Below are 18,465 nucleotides of genomic sequence, written 5' to 3' on the forward strand. Positions count from 1 at the left end.
GCGGGCCCAGATACCCAGCCAGGCAACCCAAAGGCACCCCAAAACATTGCGTGTGTGACATCACATGGCATGACATAGGCACCATCTCCATGGGGCCAACAAAGTTCCTGTCCCAGTCACTGCCGTTACGCCGGAGAGCCAGCGGAGGCAAGGCAGTGGGCGTCACATGGTGACGCAAGTGACGAAAAGACATCATGTCCTGCATGAGCCGCTGGGCACTCACAATCTGGGGCCCAAACCTCTGCTGCAGGGGTCATCAATGGAAGATGTAGGAAAGGGCACAGCTGCTAGCTCAAAACCCTATGGGGCCCTTCCCTTCACCTGTACTCAGCTGAAGGCTCTTTTCCCATACAGCTAACCCCACACCTAAAATCAGATGCTGTGCAGGAAACATGGCCTTACAGTTCCTTATTGTGTGCAAACAACTTTTATAAAGCTTCCTCAATGGTGGCAAGGGTGCCCCTGCACTCCTTAAATGCAACAAGTCCCATGCTTCTGAAGAAGATAAAAAGGAAACACTTATTGACTTCATGCACAGTTAACTGAGGGAACTCACTGCTACAAGGTGTGGTGATGGTCACTGACTTAGATACACGTAGTTTAGGCCCCATTACCCTACCAGAAGAGCAGTCAGTAAAAATGACTCAGCTAGTTGTTTTGTGAAAAGTAATCCTTTAGAAGGGGCTGGCAATACAGGCTGGGTCGCACCTGTGCTGCAGATTCATTTTTGTTTCAAAGTTGTGCCAGAGTTAAGACAGAAAGCCTCAGTGTTATTTGCAAGAGCTCAAAATCCTGATGTGGAGGGTGCAAATGCCATGCAACTCCGCACATGTGCACACGCGCGCACAGACACAAACACCCTCTTCTGAAACCCACCCTCAGGCAACACTTAGAAATCAGGATTATTCCTTTGCAAGACACAAGGGGGCAGGGAAATCACATGACTCACCCACGCAGTCACAAGTCGGGAACTCTGCTTGAGCGCGCTTGGCAGGCGTGTCCAGCAAGCTCTTGGTTGGCGTGTCCAGGTACTTCAAGGGAGATTCCAGAAATCCACTGAGAGTAGGCATGAGCGGCACTTTATCCTTGGTTGGTGTCCCTTCCATGGAAGCAGTATCTGTGTTTTGGTTTTCATCAGAGTAAAAGCATGTGGTGGACACCACGGTAATAGCACCAGAAGATTCGATTTTTATCTGCTTAGGGGACCGAGCTGCAAAGGGGTTTTCAAAAGGCTGCCCAGCCCCTGGCAAGAGGGGTAACGTTTTGTGACCCGCACTGGCAGCACCAAGGGGGCAGTCCTTGCTAGCCGGACGCTGGAGAGCTGCATCTAAGCCCACCGTGGGCTCTGGAGAATGGCTCAGAGAAGACAATGGGGGCAGAGGAGAAGGAGGAGGAGGAGGAGGAGGGTGGGGAGCTGAAAGTGGCCCGTCCCCGAGAAGCAGTGGGGCAGGAAGCTCAGAATTCTGAAAGCTGAAATTTTCTCCAAACTCCGCTTCAAACTGCTTGATCAGCTCCTCCAGCTTGTCATCCATCGCGATGGAACTGTGGGCGAAGAGAGGGTGGTCTGCGGGGTTTGCAGTCCTGTGGAAGGCTTCCTCGTGCCCGTTGCTGCAGGCCACAGAGGATGAGCAAGGGGCAAAGCCAGGCACAGGAGTGGCAAGGGAAGCCGTGTTGCATGCAGAGTTCTCAGGGTAGTAGCAATGGCTCTCCTCCTGGTTGTTGGGACAGCATGTTTCCTGAGTGTTGGGAGCCGGGCTTCTGTTTTCAAGTAACTTCTGCAATGGAGACTGCTCTGCAGGGCTGGCTGGCATGGGAAGAGGGGGCAGGAGCCTGGGAGGGGTGCTGGAGATCAGGAGCTGCTCAGGCGGCATCTCTTTGCTCGGACGCTCTGGAGTGGCAACCGAGCGGAGTCCTTCCAAGCTGATCTGGCTGACAGGGAGGAAGAGGGGCTGAGCATCCTTCTGCTTGGACCTCTTGATCTGCACTTGCTTGCGCGGCGGCTTGGCTGGAGTATTTTTATCAGGCTGGACCTTCTTCTTCCTCTCCTTGACAGGCTTTTCTGATGGCTTTGGTAGTGGTGGTGGCTGGGCCTGGGTGCTGGGAGCCCACCAGTTTGGCATCTGCTCCTGGGGGCTTCCCGGAGGTGTCTTCTGGTCCACGAAAAGGCTGCGCTTATGGTGGAGGTGGTGCTGCAGAGCCTTCTGGGTCTTCTTGTGGAAGCTCGTCTCCTGCAGGAGCTGCGATAGCTGTGGGCTGGAGGAGGCTGCCTTGGGGTAGCTGGGGCTGTCGTCCTTCTGGGCGAATGGCTCCTGCTTTGGCTTGGCAGCTTTGGCCTTGCTGGGCATTGCTTCAGGTCGCTTGAACACGGATTTGATGCAGTCCGTGGCGCTGCCCAGTAGCTGCTCCAGCTCAGCCATGGGATCACTCACCAGTGGAGAAGGAGGGGTGTTGGAATGCAGGCCCCATAGGCTGCTCTTCAGCTTGCCTCCATCACCCCACTGCTCGGGGAACTCCACTTTTTGCGGGGTGGAGGAGTTGGGGAACAGCTCTGATGGCTCCAGATGTCCATTGTTGCGATCAAGGCAATAGGGGGCCATATCCTGAGCAACCTTTGCTCCCTGCTGCCAGGAAGATGGTGCTGATGATGCGGGAGCTTGGAGCAGGTTGTGGCTCATGTATGATTTCGAGGCCTGGCTCTGGTACAGCTCAGCACCGGATTCAGATAGCACCGAGTTGGGGTGGTTGTGTGCCGGGAAACGGGAAGGCTGCTCCAGCTGTTCCTTGGAGATGAATGCCATGGCTTGCAAGGGACTCTGAGGAGGGGGAGGAGTCTCTTGGGCTGGCTCAGGAAGAACAGCTGACAACTGTGTGAGGGCTTCAATAGCAATGGCTGTCTGGAGGCTGATGTTCTTCTCCTTTGCAATATTCAGTGCATTTTCCGTAAGAGGGAGGGCCTCCAGGGAACACGGAGCCTCCTTCTCTTCTGTAGCAGGCATCAGCTTATGATTAGCACCATTGTCTAAGGGGGGTTGGTGTTCCTGGCTCAGAGGCTGTGGGATGCAGCTCTGCTCCTCTCCAGTGGCCAATCTGATCTTCTTCTCAAGCCACTCCAGGTAATCTGGGCACTCGGGTCCATCGCAGTTGCAGTTGGGTGGTTTGACGCCATGCTTTGCATAATTCAGAGCAGCTTTGAGAGCAGTCAGGTCCTCGTTGCCAGAGCAGGTGCTGGAAAGAGGCACTGCCAGGTCATGGTCTACCCCACTGCTGCGATTCATCTCGGCGTTGAATTTCTCATAGAGCTGCATGCTCAGCAAGGAAGGGGACCGCAGAGGCACCATCCCGTGTGAAGACATGGCTGCTTCTGCTGCTGCCGAGAAATCCACCAAGTTCTGAGCACCCTCCAAGTTGGCATTGCTGGAGGAGGAGTCTCCCTGGCTTGGGGCAGGTGGCAGCCTCTCCCAGTTGGCTTTCTGCTCAGCGCAGGAGCTGTTGAGCCATGCAGGCGTTTCCATCAGCATGGCCCCTCTTCCAGCGGCTTGGGATCCTCCTCCATTGGCCAGGCCAGGCATACGGTCCTCGCTCAACCTTCTTTCTTCAACATGGCTAAATGGCCCTTCTTCCATTTGGCCTGTTTTGGGTCCATCAACTGAACTGCACTCCAAACCGGTCTGAAACAAGAGAAGAAAAACAGAAATAATGAGTTCTAGTGGATCAAACAAACCAGAGTCTAGCAGCATCTTGGTGATGTTGCCCCAGACAGAAAGCTTTGGCAATCCCATCCGCCATGAACTCAATGAGTTTTGACTATTCGCAATTTTGGCTTTAGGTGTGATCTCCAAACCTCGATGTTGGGAAAGATTATGGGCACAATGAGAAGGGGACGACAGAGGACGAGATGGTTGGATAGTGTTCTCGAACATGAGTTTGACCAAGACATGAGTTTGACCAAGCTGCGGGAGGCAGTGGAAGACAGGAGTGCCTGGTGTGCTCTGGTCCAGGGGGTCACGAAGAGTCGGGCACGACTAAACGACTAAACAACAACTACAAAAACGTAACCCCTCTGTAAGTTGTGGGCTTACTGTATGCGCCACTTGGGTTCTCACTCTTCCAACTGGAGCCTCTCAACTAGCAAGAAGGTGGTGCTCTAAATAAACAGCCAGAAAATTCAGCACCCAGGTAGGTGCTTCCCCATCTCATCATTCCAGGAAAGGCCATTGCTGTACATATGGTGAATTCTTCAATTGACATTCATTTCCTTATACACTATTGCTTTATGCAAGTAGCACCATCCATATGAACACATAGGAGAAAGGCCTGTTATTTTAGTAGTGTTGCCTAATAGAATATACTAAGTATCTTGTTTTAGGGAAACATTATGATAGTGTTAACTGTATCCCTTAAACAGAGATACTTAGTCAATATATCCTTTAATTCAAGTTAACACAAGCCTTCAAGGCTGCTTCCTTGACCACTCACGGCCATTCAAAATGGGCCTAAGCACCACTGCTACTCTGGTTAAAAACCATTACAATACAAAGACTCCCCTACAATGAAAGTTTGCAGCATTTGGGACATTTTAATTTAGAGAAAGTAAGATGTGACATGACAGTTTATAAAGTTATTCATGGCATGAAGAAAGTGATAGAGAAAAGTTTTCTTCCCTCTCTCATAATACTAGTACTTGTGGAGATCCAGAGAAGCTGAAGGTTGGAAGCTTCAGGGCAAACAGAAGAATGTCCTCCTTCACACAGCACAGAGTTAAACTATGGAACTCTCTGACACAGGAGGCAGTGATGGCCACCAAGCAAGGCAGCTTTAAAAGAGGATTAGACAAATTCATGGAGGAAAGGGCTATCGATGGTTACAACCATGACAGCTTCACTCTGCCTCTACAGTTGGAAGAAGCAATGCTCATGTGCTTGAATCCTGCTTATGGGTTTCCCACAGGCTGGCCACTGTGAGAACAGGATGCTAGTCTAGATGTTCCACTGTCCTGATGCAGCATATGCTCTTAGGTTCTAAGATATGTTAACTTAAGCAAGTCTGTGGAAGAAAAGTTTACTGTCTTCTCTCCATTACAGCCACCTACAATCCCTAAAGCCTGTTCAAAAGGAATAGACCAAACAGGAAGGGAGCAGGAGTAGCATTGTATATAAAGGATGTGTACACTTCTGAAGAAATCCATGACCTGCAGCATGAAAAGCAGATTGAGAGTATATGGGTAAAAATTGTAGAAGAGAGAAACAACAGTGACCTTACTGTGTGTGTCTGCTATAGACCACCAAGCCATACTGAGTGTACGGAAATGCCATTTACCTTCTTGCCGCGGCGGTACCTATTTATCTACTTGCACTGGTGTGTTTTTGAGCTGCTAGGTTGGCAGAAGCTGGGACAGAGCAATAAGAGCTCACCCCATCATGCAGATTCAAACCATCAACCTTCCGTTCAGCAAGCCCAAGAGGCTCAGTGGTTTAAACCACAGCACCAGTAGGGAGGAACTAACTGATGGTGGAAGTGCTGAGAAACTTGGGAGGAGAGATCATGTTCTCCTGGGTTTCAGGAAACAGAGGCAAGGGAAAACTGAGTGTAGTCGGACATGCACTCTGTACTTTAAGAAGGCAGATTTCAAAAAGCTAAAGGAGCTACTGGGTGTGATCCCATGGTCAGAAACACTCAATGAGAAGGAAGTCCAAGAAAGATGGGAGTTTCTAAAAGGAGAAGGCCCAAGTGCAGATTATATCAACAAGAAAGAAAAGTGGGAGACATCTAAGGAAACTGGTGTGGCTGCATAAGGAGCTTACAGATGAGCTGGGAGTTAAGAAGGGCATGTATAAGAAACGGAAGAAAAGGGAAATCACAAGGGAGGAGTATACACGAGTAGCCAACAGTTGCAGGGGGGAAGTCAGGCTGGCTAAAGCTCAGAATGAGCTCAGGCTTGCAAGAGAGGTTAAAAATAATAATACATTGTTACCCTGGTGGATCGCAAGCATAACACGAGTCAACAGTGTGATGCAGCAGCAAAAAAAGCTAATGCTATTCTAGGCTGCACCAACAGAAGTCTAGTGTCCAGATCACGGGAAGTAAAAGTACCACTCTATTCTGCCTTAGTCAGACCACACCTGGAATACTGTGTCCAATCCTGGGCACCACAATTTAATAAGATGTTGACAAGCTGGAAGGTGTGCAGAGGAGGGCAACCAAGATAATCAAGGGTCTGGAAACTAAGCCTTATGAGGAGCGCTTGAAGCAGCTTTGTATGTTTAGCCTAGAAAATAGGAGACTGAGAGGAGATACGATAGACATCTTCAAATATCTTAAGGGCTGTCACATGGAAGAGGAGACATGCTTGTTTTCTCCTGCTCTGGAGAAGGGAGGACTCGAGGCAATGGCTTCAAGTTGCAAGAAAGGAGATTCCGACTAAACATTCAGAAAAACCTTCTGACAGTAAGAGCCGTTCAGCAGTGGAACAAACTCCCACGAGAGGTGGTGGACTCCCCTTCCTTGGAGGTTTTCAAACAGAGGTTGGATGGCCATCTGTCATGGATGCTTTAGCTAAGATTCCTGCATTGCAGAGGGTTGGACTAGATGACCCCTGGGTCCCTTCAAACTTGAAGATTCTATGATTCTAAGCCTTCTCTGAAGAGCTGTGGGGTTGAACAATTTGAAATGGGGCATGGGAGCTGCTGGCGGGGAAGTGATAGGTAACTTCCTTTACCAATAATTTTATTTATTACTATCTTTGTACCCCTATCTCCCTCCATTCGCTTCCCAAATTAGGATTTTTTTTCCTAGGGTACCAATCTGCCTATTATTTATTTTAGCTATAATATTTATAAACCACTTTCCCCCTCAATGTAGCTCCAAAGCAGTTTCCAACACAATGCAACAGTAAATTAAGAAAAAACATAGTTAAAAGCAGTGGTCAAAGCACAACACTTGTGTGTCCAGAATACCAAAGCAAAGCTCACCCCACACCCTCCAAGACCTGGGTATTTATTTGCAGAGGTTTGTTTTGATTAGGTGACAGAAGCCCATCTGTGATGTGACCATCTGTGCCTCTAGGGGGTGGGAGTTCCACAGCTGGAGAAGAATTAAGGAGAAGGGCCTATCCTGCACCCACACACAGCAAGCAACACTTGCTGGTGTGCAAAGAGAAGCCCCCCCCCCCTGCTGAACTGAGAGCCTTAGGAACATAGTAAGCTGCCTTATACTGAACACAACCATTGGCCCAAATAGCTCAGTCTTGTCTGCACTGCTTGGAAGTGGCTCTGCAAGATCCCAGGCAGGGAATGTTTCCTACCTGGAGAAGCCAGAGATTGAACTTGGTGTCTTCTGCATGCAAAGCAGACGCTCTACCAATGAGTCATGGCTGTTCCCATTACTGGACTGGTCAGTATGGGAAGAGGCACTCCATCCCAAATCATTTGGGTCCCAAATCATTCAGGATTTGTAAGTTTATATTATATATTACATTTTTATACCACCATTTCTTCCAAGGAGCTCAAAGTGGCCTACATAGTTCTCCTCCTCCCCATTTCATCCTCACAGCCCTGAGGCTGAGAGACAGTGACTGCCTAAGGGTCACCCAGTGAGCTTCACAGCCAAGTGGGGATCTGAACCCTGGCCTCCCAGGTCATAGTCCAACACTCTAGCTGTTGCACCACACTGGCTCTCATTAAGCCAACATGAACACACTAACTTGGGCCCAGTAACTTCTAGGCAGCCACAGAAGAGAGTTACGTATCAGAGTGCTGAAACTGTGTACCTGAGAAATCCTCCGTCTGGGAGTTCTAACTTAGTATGGGAAAGCGCTCCAAAGATTGCAAGATTTCCCACTGTTATTTCACTCTCCTGTGCTGCTGCTGCTGCCGCCGCTGCCGCCACTGTAGGCCAGAAGCCTGTTAAGCGACTTGTGCTCTGCACTGACAGGCCAGTGGAGTGGGCAAGCTCCAACAAGCCTCTTCTTGGAGAAGCTGCCTGTGGTTGTCTTGTAAACCAGTCTTTGGCTACCCTGCACATAAACCCACTCACAGGTGTGCACGCACACACACACACACCCCATACACACACGCACACCCTCTCTGTGTGAGCTCTGGCCAATGTGAAGCGCAGCCCTGCTCAGAGAGCAGATAAGGCAGGTCTGGAAGCTGCCTGGGCTCCATCCAAGTCGGTCAAGGATACAGCAGCTGTTCAACCCTCCTCTCGCAAAGGCTGCTCAGCGTTCCTGAAACAAGCAGGGCTGCCAGTGTTTACTGGGGTAGCTTGTGCAAAGGCAGGAAGGTGGGGGTTGTGGCTACTTCTGGTTGACCACAACACTGGCTGTGCCTGTCCTGCAAACCCCACATATGTCTCTAACCTAGGAAATGTTCTAGGCTGCTTCCCTGCTAGGTTATATTGCAGCCAGTTAGATCCTGCTCCCAACCTATTGATGAGGCCTCATGCTGTGGAATTGAAAATAATGGGAAAGTCAGCCTCAGCGACTTTGACCCTTCGTAGCTTAGCATTCCTCCACATGTGCCCAGATGAAAGACCACCTGGCGGGACAGACAGCTTTCAGCTGGGTTCACTGGGAACCACTGGGTTCACTGGGTTCACTGTCCCTTGCCTATGCATTAAGAGCCTCATGCTCTACCAGCTGAGCTATTCAGAGACCTTGAACATGTACTGGTCACCAGTTTTGTTTCTGAGCCAATAAGAAAATAATCATCAGGACGACCAAGGCAGTTTCCTAAGTAAAGCCTATTTCAGAATCCTAAAAGCTGAACTGATCCATGAGTTGCTTTTTGTTTCTCCTGCAAAAACCATGTGGGGAAAATTCACAATTGATCAAGTGCCCTGACGGTTAGGAGGAAGGGCCATTGCTCCTCCTTTGAATTTCATACTATAATACTCCAACACCAGTCATACAAGCAGTCTATTATGTCCACTAAACACATTGCCAAGAAACATCTGAAAGCCATTTCATTAGAAAGAAACTTGTTGGTAGGACCCAGAGGAGGCGCACCCCTCTTCAAAGCCATCACTTCAAAGCACAGGCAGAATTTCCCCCCCAAAAAAAGAAAATGAAACAACTACAAGCAAAACCACTGAATATTTTCCAAGTTAAGATTATGCTGTAGAGAAGCTATCAAGTGCTGGAAAACTATTTCAGGTTCCAAAAAGCCAACCTAAAACATTTCAGGAGTAAAATTCCTGGGCTCCTCTCCCTTCCTTTGACAATTTTAATCAAGTTTATCATGGCTTTCAATGCCCTTGCAACTAAGGCTGTTTCAGTTGATAAGGCAGGTTTAGACTTTCAAAAAGTCTTTGACAAAATCTCTCACCAGAAGGTATTCATGAAACTAAAGTAGTCAACAAAGGGCAACAAAAGAGGAGTGGTATTTTGTGTGTGTAACCAGGAAAGAAAGAGAAGGCATCAGTTAACTTCAGCAGCTCCTCAAATGAACAAACTTTTTGGGAGAGAAATGCTCCCTTTGTTTTACTCCTCTTAGTAGATTAATTCCCACTTCAAAAATTAAGGTTGTGGGGCAGCCTTCAACAATTTGGACTACAGCTCCCATCAACCCCAGCCACCAAGGCCATATGATGCTGGGATTGATGGAAGTTGTAGTCCAAAAGATCTTCGGGATCCTAGGTTGGTGAAGGATGCTGTAAGGCAGGGGTTTTCAACCAGTGTGCTGTGGCACCATGGGGTGTCTTGAATGATAGTCTGGGGTGTCTTGAATGATAGTCTGGGGTGTCTTGAATGATAGTCTGGGGTGCCGTGGGCAACACTGGCCTCTGTCCCTCTTTCCTTCCCTCCCTCCTCTGATGCTCTCCCGCATCTCTGCCTCCCAAAGGCTTGCACAGCTGTTTGTTGCAGCAGCCCTGGCTACAAGCTCCCCAGGCGAATGGTGCCTCTGGGGCTGGCCAGGGGTGCTTCCCAGGCCTCTGGGGGGCAGTGTGAAGAGGCACCTCTCTTTGGGGCAGGGGGGGGCAGCTCAGAGACCAGGGTGGCAGCAGTGGCTGCCTGGAGGACTCCCAAGGAGAAGAGGCTGAGGGAACACTCCACAAGGGAGGGTGTTCGAAAAGGGGTGAGAGGCTGTCCACTCTGCAGGCAAGAGGTGACCTAGCTGGCCTCCTGAGCCCCATAGGAGTGCCATAGAAAGAATGCAGTTGGTCAAGGGACCCATGGACTCAAAAAGGTTGAAAATCTCAGCTGTAAGAGAACTGAGGTAGCATAGTGGCTGACACTGAGCAGAGATACAAAGACGGGGAACAGTGGAAAAGCAGCATCCTGAGAGCTGCAGTTTGTGGCTTGGCTCCCACAGTCAAATACTGCAATCTAGGACTAGTAATACAGATCTCTACCTCACACCACTGTTTTCACAACATGATAATGTATGTTCAGTGCCTTGAACGTGATATATTAGGTATCATCTACTATAGAATATATTATTGGCTGCTCTCTTCTGTTTAGCAGTCCCATGACTGCTTTTTGCAATTCAGACACCACACCAAACCACAGTGTGAGTGTAATTCAAACACTGGTTTCTGATTCTGGTTTACCAGCCCAACACAAGCCATAGTTTATCATTTCCTTTATCACAGTGAGTCAAGTTAAGTTGCCTGATCTATGTCTGAAATGAGCCTGTGTAGATGTAGGTTTCCCTCTGTATTTGTGATTCAAAGAATCATAGAATTATAGAATTGGAAAGGATATAAATGGTCATCTAGTCCCACTCCCTGGAATGCAGGAATTTCAACGAAAGCATCCATGACAGATGGCCACCCAACCTCTGCTTAAAAACCTCCAAGGAAGGAGAGTCCACAACCTCCTGAGGGAGTCTGTGCCACTGTTGAACATCTCTGTCAGAAAGTCCTTCCTAATATTTAGTCAGAATCTCCTTTCTTGCAGCTTGATGCCATTGGATAAAACCAGCTTGCTCCATCTTCCATGTGACAGCCCTTGAGATATTTGAAGAAGGCTCTCATATCTCCTCTCGGTCTCCTTTTTTCCAGGCTAAACATACCATTCTTCCTCATAAGACTTGGTTTCCAGACCCTTGATCATCTTGGTCGACATCCTCTGCACACCTTCCAGCTTGTCAATATCCTTCTTAAATTGTGGTGCCCAGAACTGGACACAGTATTCCAGGTGTGGTCTAACCAAGGCAGAATACAGTGGTACTATTACTTTCCTTGATCTGGACATTAGACTTCTGTTGATGCAGCCTAGAATAGTGCTAGCTTTTTTTCTGCCGCTGAATCACACAGTTGACTCAAGTTAAGCGTGTGGCCTATTAAGACCTCTAGATCCTTTTCACATGAACTACTGGCAAGCCAGGTGTCCCCCATCTTATATCTGTGCAGCTGGTTCTTCCTGTCTAAGTGTAGAACCCTACATTTGCCCCTACTGAAATTCATTTTGTTAGTTTTGGCCCAGTTCTCCAATCTGTTAAAGTCATCTTGAATCTTGAGTCTGTCTTCTGCAGCATTAGCTACTCATCCTAGTTTGGTGTCAATTGCAAATATGATGATCATCCCCACAATACAACCCAAGTTGTTCATAAAGACGTTGAACAACAATGGGCTCAGAGCAGAACTTTGTGGCACCCCACTTGTTGCTTCTTTCCAGGATGACAAGGAACCATTAGTGAGCACTCTTTGGATTCGGCCAGTCAACCAGCTACAAAATGTCCAGCCCACAACTTTCCCCCCTGCCATTCCTAGTTTTGCTTGATTCCTTCAGTTCCCAAGCCAGGCAGGCCCAATTCAAGGTGCTTATGTTGCCATTTAAAGCCCGGATTAAGCCTGGGGAAGAAACATCTGAGAGAAAATCTTCTCCCCTATCACACAAGCCATGTTTTGAGATCAGTGGGAGAGACTCTCCTGGTGTTTCCGAGATAAAAAAAGCTATGTGGTGTAGGCATCTCTGGGACAGCCTTTTTGGTGGTAGAGTGACCTCGCCACAGAGGTGTGTAGCTTTGTATTCTTTCAGACACCAGATCAAAACCCCATGTTTTTCACCAGGCTTTCAGTGGCTGATGGGGTCAAGTAATTTTATGGTGTTTCTAACTATGCTACTTCTATATTTTATGAGAATGTTTTAATGTTTCCATTTATTATGTTTGTTTTTGTAAACCCCTCTGTGACCAGTTTGGGTGAAGGGTGGTATATAAAAACTTATTAATAGAATAAAATATATAACTACCTAGTATTGTTTGTTTGTTTGTTTGCTTGCTTGCTTGTTTGCCTGACTGTGCTGCCTCAGCCACCATATTGTTCTAGTATTATTAATCTGGAGAAATCCTACCTGAGCTGATATTTCTAATTCTTTCCATGCAGCTTATTCACTGGGTTGGAGAAGCAATTCATGTAGGTGCCAGATTTAAAAGGTGGGCTATGAGTTGGCCTTTGGGGCATGAAGGGAGGAGAGCTGAGAGAAGATTATCCAGGGGACAAGAGAAGAATGAGGATATGTGGTTTTGGGAGTAGTAAGCACATGGTTAAACTATGGAACTCACTCCCACAGGAGGCAGTGATGGCCAATGATTTAGATGGCTTTTAAAGAGCACTGGACAAATTGATGGAGGGCTATTAATAGCTATTAGTAATGTTGGTGATGCTCTACCTCCACAGCTGGAGGCAGCAGTGCTTCTGAATTCCGGTTGCTGGAAACCACAGGAGGGAAGAGTGCTCTTGTGCTCAAATCCTGCTTGCAGGTTCCCACGGGCATTTGGTTGGCCACTGTGAGAACAGGATGCTGGACTAGAGGGGTCACTGGCCAGACCCAGCAGGCTTTTCTTACAAGGTACAAATCCAACCTCTCTCCCACCCTGTGAACCCAAAATGCTATTTGGGATCAACTTTATTTATACCACACCATCCAAGTTACTGTGCAAAGAAAACAGGTCCTAACCTTGCAGAACATATATTTAAAACTTGACAAAGGAAGGGATAGGAGATCAAGGAAGGGAAAGAATGCCCATTGGTTACAGCTACATGGACTTTTTAAAGGTTTCAGTGGGTTGCAGAGACAAATAACTGTGCCAAATATGATGATTATTATGTGTCAAAGACTTCCGAGAAAAGTCATGGGGGTGTTCATGTAGGTGAACTATTCCAGGAACAAACCTGCCAGCAACTGGTACCATTAGGCAGCACCCGCCAGGTCCCAAACCCAGCAAGGGGCACACCATTCACTATGGCTGCTGTTCACTGGCTACTCACTTTCTCCCTCTAGCCCAGACAACAACAGCCACCATCTCTCTCTCTCAGCACAATCCTCGCCACCACACACAGGGAGGAAGAGAGAGCAATTGGCAACAGGCAACACCACTGTAGGGCTGCCTCCAGATGTCTTTTGAAGGTTATATAATTACTCATCTCTTTGACATCTGATGCGAGGGCATACCACAGGGTGGGCACCACTACCAAGAAGGCCCTCTGCCTGGCTCCCTGTAACTTCACATAATCACAGTGAGGGAACTGCCAGTAGGCCCTCAGAGCTGGATCTCAGGGTCCAGGCTGAACAATGGGGGTGGAGACACTCCTTCAGGTATACTGTGTATTTAGGGCTTCAAAGGTCAGAACCAACACTTTGAATTGTGGTCGGAAACATGCTGGGAGTCAATGTAGGTCTTTCAGGACCGGTGTTATATGGTCTCGGCAGCTGCTCGCAGTCACCAGTCTAGCTGCCACATTCTGGATCAGTTGTAGTTTCTGAGTCACTTTCAAAGGCAGTCCCACGTAGAGTGAACTGCAGTAGCCCAAGTGGGAGATAATCAGAGCATGCACCACTCTAGCGAGACAGTGTGCAGGCAGGTAGGGTCTCAGCCTGCATACCAGATGGAGCTAGTAGACAGCTGCCCTGGACAGAGAATACACCTGTACCTCCATGGACAGCTGTGACTCCAAAATGACTCCCGGACTGTGCACCTGGTCCTTCAGGAGCACAGTTACCCCATTCAGGACCAGGGAGTCCTCCACACCCATCCACCCTCTGTCCCCCAAAATAATATTTCTGTCTTGTCGGGATTCAACCTCAATCCATTAGCCACCACCCATCCTCCAACCACCTCCAGATACTCACACAGGACATTCACCGCCTGCACTGGTTCCAATTTAAAGGAGAGGTAGAGCTGGGTATCATCCACATATAGGTGAACACCTAGCCCAAACCCCCTGATGATTTCTCCCAGCAGCTTCATATAGATGTTTAAAAGTATGGGGGAGTGGACAGAGCCCTAAGGCACCCCACAAATGAGTGCCCAGGGGTCCCAACACCACTTTCTGGACATGAGCCATGAGGAAGGAGCAGAACCACAGCATAACAGCACCCCCAGCTCCCAACCCCCCTAGATAATCCAGAAGGATAACATGGTCAATGGTATCAAAAGCTGCTAGTCCCTAGCCCGCTGGAGATCATCAACCAGTGCAACCAAGGCAGTTTCAGTCCCATGATGAGGCCTGAACCCTGACTGGAAGGGGTCCAAATGGTCTGCATCCTCCAGATGTGCCTGGAGTTGTTCAAGAAGGACACTGACCAACTGGAACGTGTCCAGAGGAGGGCAACCAAAATGGTCAAAGGCCTGGAAACGATGCCTTATGAGGAACGGCTAAGGGAGCTGGGCATGTTTAGCCTGGAGAAGAGGAGGTTAAGGGGTGATATGATAGCCATGTTCAAATATATAAAAGGATGTCATATAGAGGAGGGAGAAAGGTTGTTTTCTGCTGCTCCAGAGAAGTGGACACGGAGCAATGGATCCAAACTACAAGAAAGAAGATTCCACCTAAACATTAGGAAGAACTTCCTGACAGTAAGAGCTGTTTGACAGTGGAATTTGCTGCCAAGGAGTGTGGTGGAGTCTCCTGCTTTGGAGGTCTTTAAGCAGAGGCTTGACAACCATATGTCAGGAGTGCTCTGATGGTGTTTCCTGCTTGGCAGGGGGTTGGACTCGATGGCCCTTGTGGTCTCTTCCAACTCTATGATTCTATGATTCTAAGTGACCACCCACCTTGCCCAAGAATGGAAGATTTGAGACTGGGTGATAATTAGCCACAATGGCCAGGTCCAAAGATGGTTTTTTTAAGAAGCAGTTTAATAACCGCTTCTTTAAGTGGTACAAGGAAGACTCTCTCACAGAGGGAAGCATTCACCACCCCACAAAGCCCATTGCCCAGTGCTTTTATGACGTGTTGGGAATGGGAACACGTGTGTCTACACCTCCAAAGTGTTCAGGGGAGAAGACATTGTTCAGTGGCAGTGTACCTGATTAAAGAACACATGAAGAGACTGTTGGATCAGGCCCATGGCCCTTCTAGTCCAGCATCCTGTTCTCACAGTGGCCAACCAGATGCCCCCAAGGGAAACCCACAAGCAGGGCCCAAATGCAAGAGCCCCCCTCCCCTCCTATGATTTCCAGCAACTGGTATTTAAAAGCATACGCCTCTGACTGTGGAAGCAGAGTGTAACCACAATGGCTAGTAGCTATCAATAGCCCTCTCCTCCTCCATGAATTTGTCTAATCCTCTTTTAAAGCCATCTAGATTGGCGGCCTATGGGAGTCAATTCTACAGTTTAACTCTGTGCTGCATGAAGAAGTTTGTTTTTTTCAGCTGTCCCGAATCTTCCAACATTCAGGTGCAACTGCATGTGGACAAACACCAGGTTGCAAAGCAAATTCCTCCCTCAAGAAGCAGGAGCAGCAGAAATAAAATGCATCCCCAATTGTGCTTGCAGCCCATGTTAAAAAAAGAAGCAGCAAATTTGAGTCCAGTCTTGGCAACAAGCTGGGGCAAGTTTACCTTATCCTGAAATCACAACAATCTAACTTAGGCTGGCCAACTTCTGAAATGCTAGATAAATACACCAGCTTTTATGGAACGCTGCTGATTTTTGCAAGTATTGTTTTTTTGCAGATTAAATTTGCCCATTTTTGTTAACCCATTCCTGTGTTTTCCAATCCATTCCTTTGTTCTTTCCCAGCACAGCAGTAGCAGCAGGGTCTGCCAGAGCCTTTTGTGCATTCATCCCCCTCCCACCCAGCTCCCTTGCAAAAACTCCATGATCCGAACAAACCCTCTGGTTTCCTCTCCTCCTCTGCAAACAAAGATCCCCTGGAGGACATGCTGGTCCCAGAGCAAGGATCATTTATGTGGCATGCACTCCCCTGCTTAAATGTTCCTGGAGGAAGCAGCACCCCAAATACAAAGTCATCCTAATGCTTTAAAACAAAACATTTTCCCCACCACACCTCACCGTGGCTTGGGGGGAAGGAATAGCAATACAAGAGGAAAATCAAAGTGGGGAGGGGGGGGCACATATTTCCCACCCCACCCCCAACACAAAAGGCTTACATTCTTTTAGAATTTAAAACAAAAAATGTAAATAACTCCCAACATTAAAGGGAAAATGACCTCAAGGATTTTGGCAAAGGTTTCAAATCCAACTTCAAAAAGTTAGCAGCCATTTGTGGTTTGATGCAATTATGGGAAAACTCCACTGCAAAGCTGCAAGGTGCAAAAAAAAGCAGTAAACCAAAATGACAGAATAACCTCCACACCACGAACTGCATCTGCCTCCCTACATACTCGGCACAATTCACTCTCTGGGCTCTGTCTGCAGATCTTCGTGCCTCATCCCCTTCTGCACAGCGGCACTGCCATGATTCAGAAACAGCAAGCAAAATGTTGACAGAGGTTCGCGTTTCACAGGGCTTCCAAAGCGCACTCAGCCTCCCCTAATGGTGCCCCAATTTTCTCCTCCGCTTTAGCTACAGTGCTGCAAATCCTGTTTGTTAAAAATGACATGTGTGTTTGCTGCCTTACACACCAGATTTGTGAACTCGGCTTACAGGAGGGCAGCCCAGCCTGTGTGCAGAAAAAGCTGCAAAGAACAAACCAGTCAATCGCTTCTCCAGCGAACACAAAGAAGGAGACAGACAGACATCTTGGAAAACTGCAGGCAAGAGAGGAGAGGGGGAGAAGAGGGGAAAACAGCACAAGGAAGCACTTACATTTCCAGAATTCGCCAAGAGAGAACCAAATACGGCGAAGGAGAAGAAAAGCAAAGCATGGAGGAATCCCGAGGAAAATGAGATATGCCACAACTGAAGACCGATTGCAGAGGAGGTAACAGTGATCTAGTTATTCAGCCTACACAGACCTCCCCCTCCCCTCTCCGAACAGCTGTGGGGGCCATTATCCCTCCTGCACATTGCACGTACATCTCCAGGATGGCTGCAGTGCTGCATGGAGTCAGAGAGGACTGGATTGCTGCAGGAGACAGGAAGAGACTTTTCCCCCCTGGAAGGGGTGGGGGAAGCCACACCCCAGCAGGCTTGGAGGAGGAAGGCCTTCACCTTTCCAAAAGGTCTTTTGAAAATATGTATTTTTTGAAAGAATAAAATCTAATTCCACAAACTGACGTATGCACAAGAAGTCGCCCACTCTTCAAAGCACTGCGTCTTGCAAGTGCTGTGTTTTCCTACTGCAGACATCTACAAAACTACCTCAGATGACCCTCCTGACCGTTCTGTTAAAAGGAACCAGTTGCGCTCGCTGCAACAGAAGCGCGGAAACATGGCTGTGGCCAATTGCAGCTCCCTCCCCCCCCCCCATCCAAGTACTACAAGTCTGACGTCAGAGCATCGTCTCATCCTAACGAAATCCCTTCCAAGGTAAGCGCAGCGGAAAACCTGCCTCCCATCCCCAGTCTCTCTTTCGTAAATGATCCCTCTGACGCGATCCAGAAGCCCCCAGTACTGCAGAGACATTGCTCCTCCTCTACATCACATGGTCGCATCTCCAACCCCGTTTCATGGGGCATGCGGTCCTGGGTCACACGACTCCAGGCTCAGTTCCTCGCTGCTGGTGGGAAGCGCCAAGTTTAAGGACAGCAAGGGGGAAGTGTTAGTCATCACACTATGGGAGTGACACGTTTTCCCATTGCAGCCAATTAGAAGCCAATCAAAGTTTTTGTTGCATCAAAGCGTCAAGTTTTTACCCACCAAAGGCTACTTACCTTATAACACTCTAGTAAGTGAAGCTTTTGAGCACACAAATCTTGTTCTACGTTATGTTCGTGCTCCGCTAGGAGGAAAGTATCGCCTCTATTATTAACTGTAAGGTGTCTCATACAATATAGGGCTCAGACTGGGAATATCTCTTTAACCATTTCAGAGCACATTCTGAATCCCCCATTTTGAAGGGCAAGAATAAATGTCACATATCCATATGGTTCTAATAGACAACAACTATATGACGTTTTGGGACGCGGGTGGCGCTGTGGGTTAAACCACAGAGCCTAGGACTTGCCAATCAGAAGGTCGGCGATTCGAATCCCCGCAAAGGGGTGAGCTCCCGTTGCTCGGTCCCAGCTCCTGCCAACCTAGCAGTTCAAAAGCACGTCAAAGTGCTAGTAGATAAATAGGAACTGCTCCGGCGGGAAGGTAAATGGCGTTTCCGTGTGCTGCTCTGGTT

General features: G+C 48.3%; 1 protein-coding gene across 6 annotated transcripts in view; it reads right to left on the bottom strand.

Moving 5' to 3' along the window:
- TET3 (tet methylcytosine dioxygenase 3) overlaps positions 1-18,465 on the bottom strand; it is a 115,852-nt gene that overhangs the window by 42,340 nt on the left and 55,047 nt on the right. For 5 of the 6 annotated variants that reach the window (XM_083514095.1, XM_083514096.1, XM_083514097.1 and 2 more), the window contains one exon: positions 950-3,668. In XM_083514095.1, the coding sequence (XP_083370221.1) occupies positions 950-3,668 (2,719 nt within the window). Of the gene's footprint in view, positions 1-949; positions 3,669-17,000; positions 17,130-18,465 lie in introns of those variants that run through there. The other variant, XM_083514100.1, reaches the window with a different exon arrangement.

Source organism: Podarcis liolepis (assembly GCF_965112155.1).
Source record: "Podarcis liolepis genome assembly, chromosome: 7".
Lineage (NCBI taxonomy): Eukaryota > Metazoa > Chordata > Lepidosauria > Squamata > Lacertidae > Podarcis > Podarcis liolepis.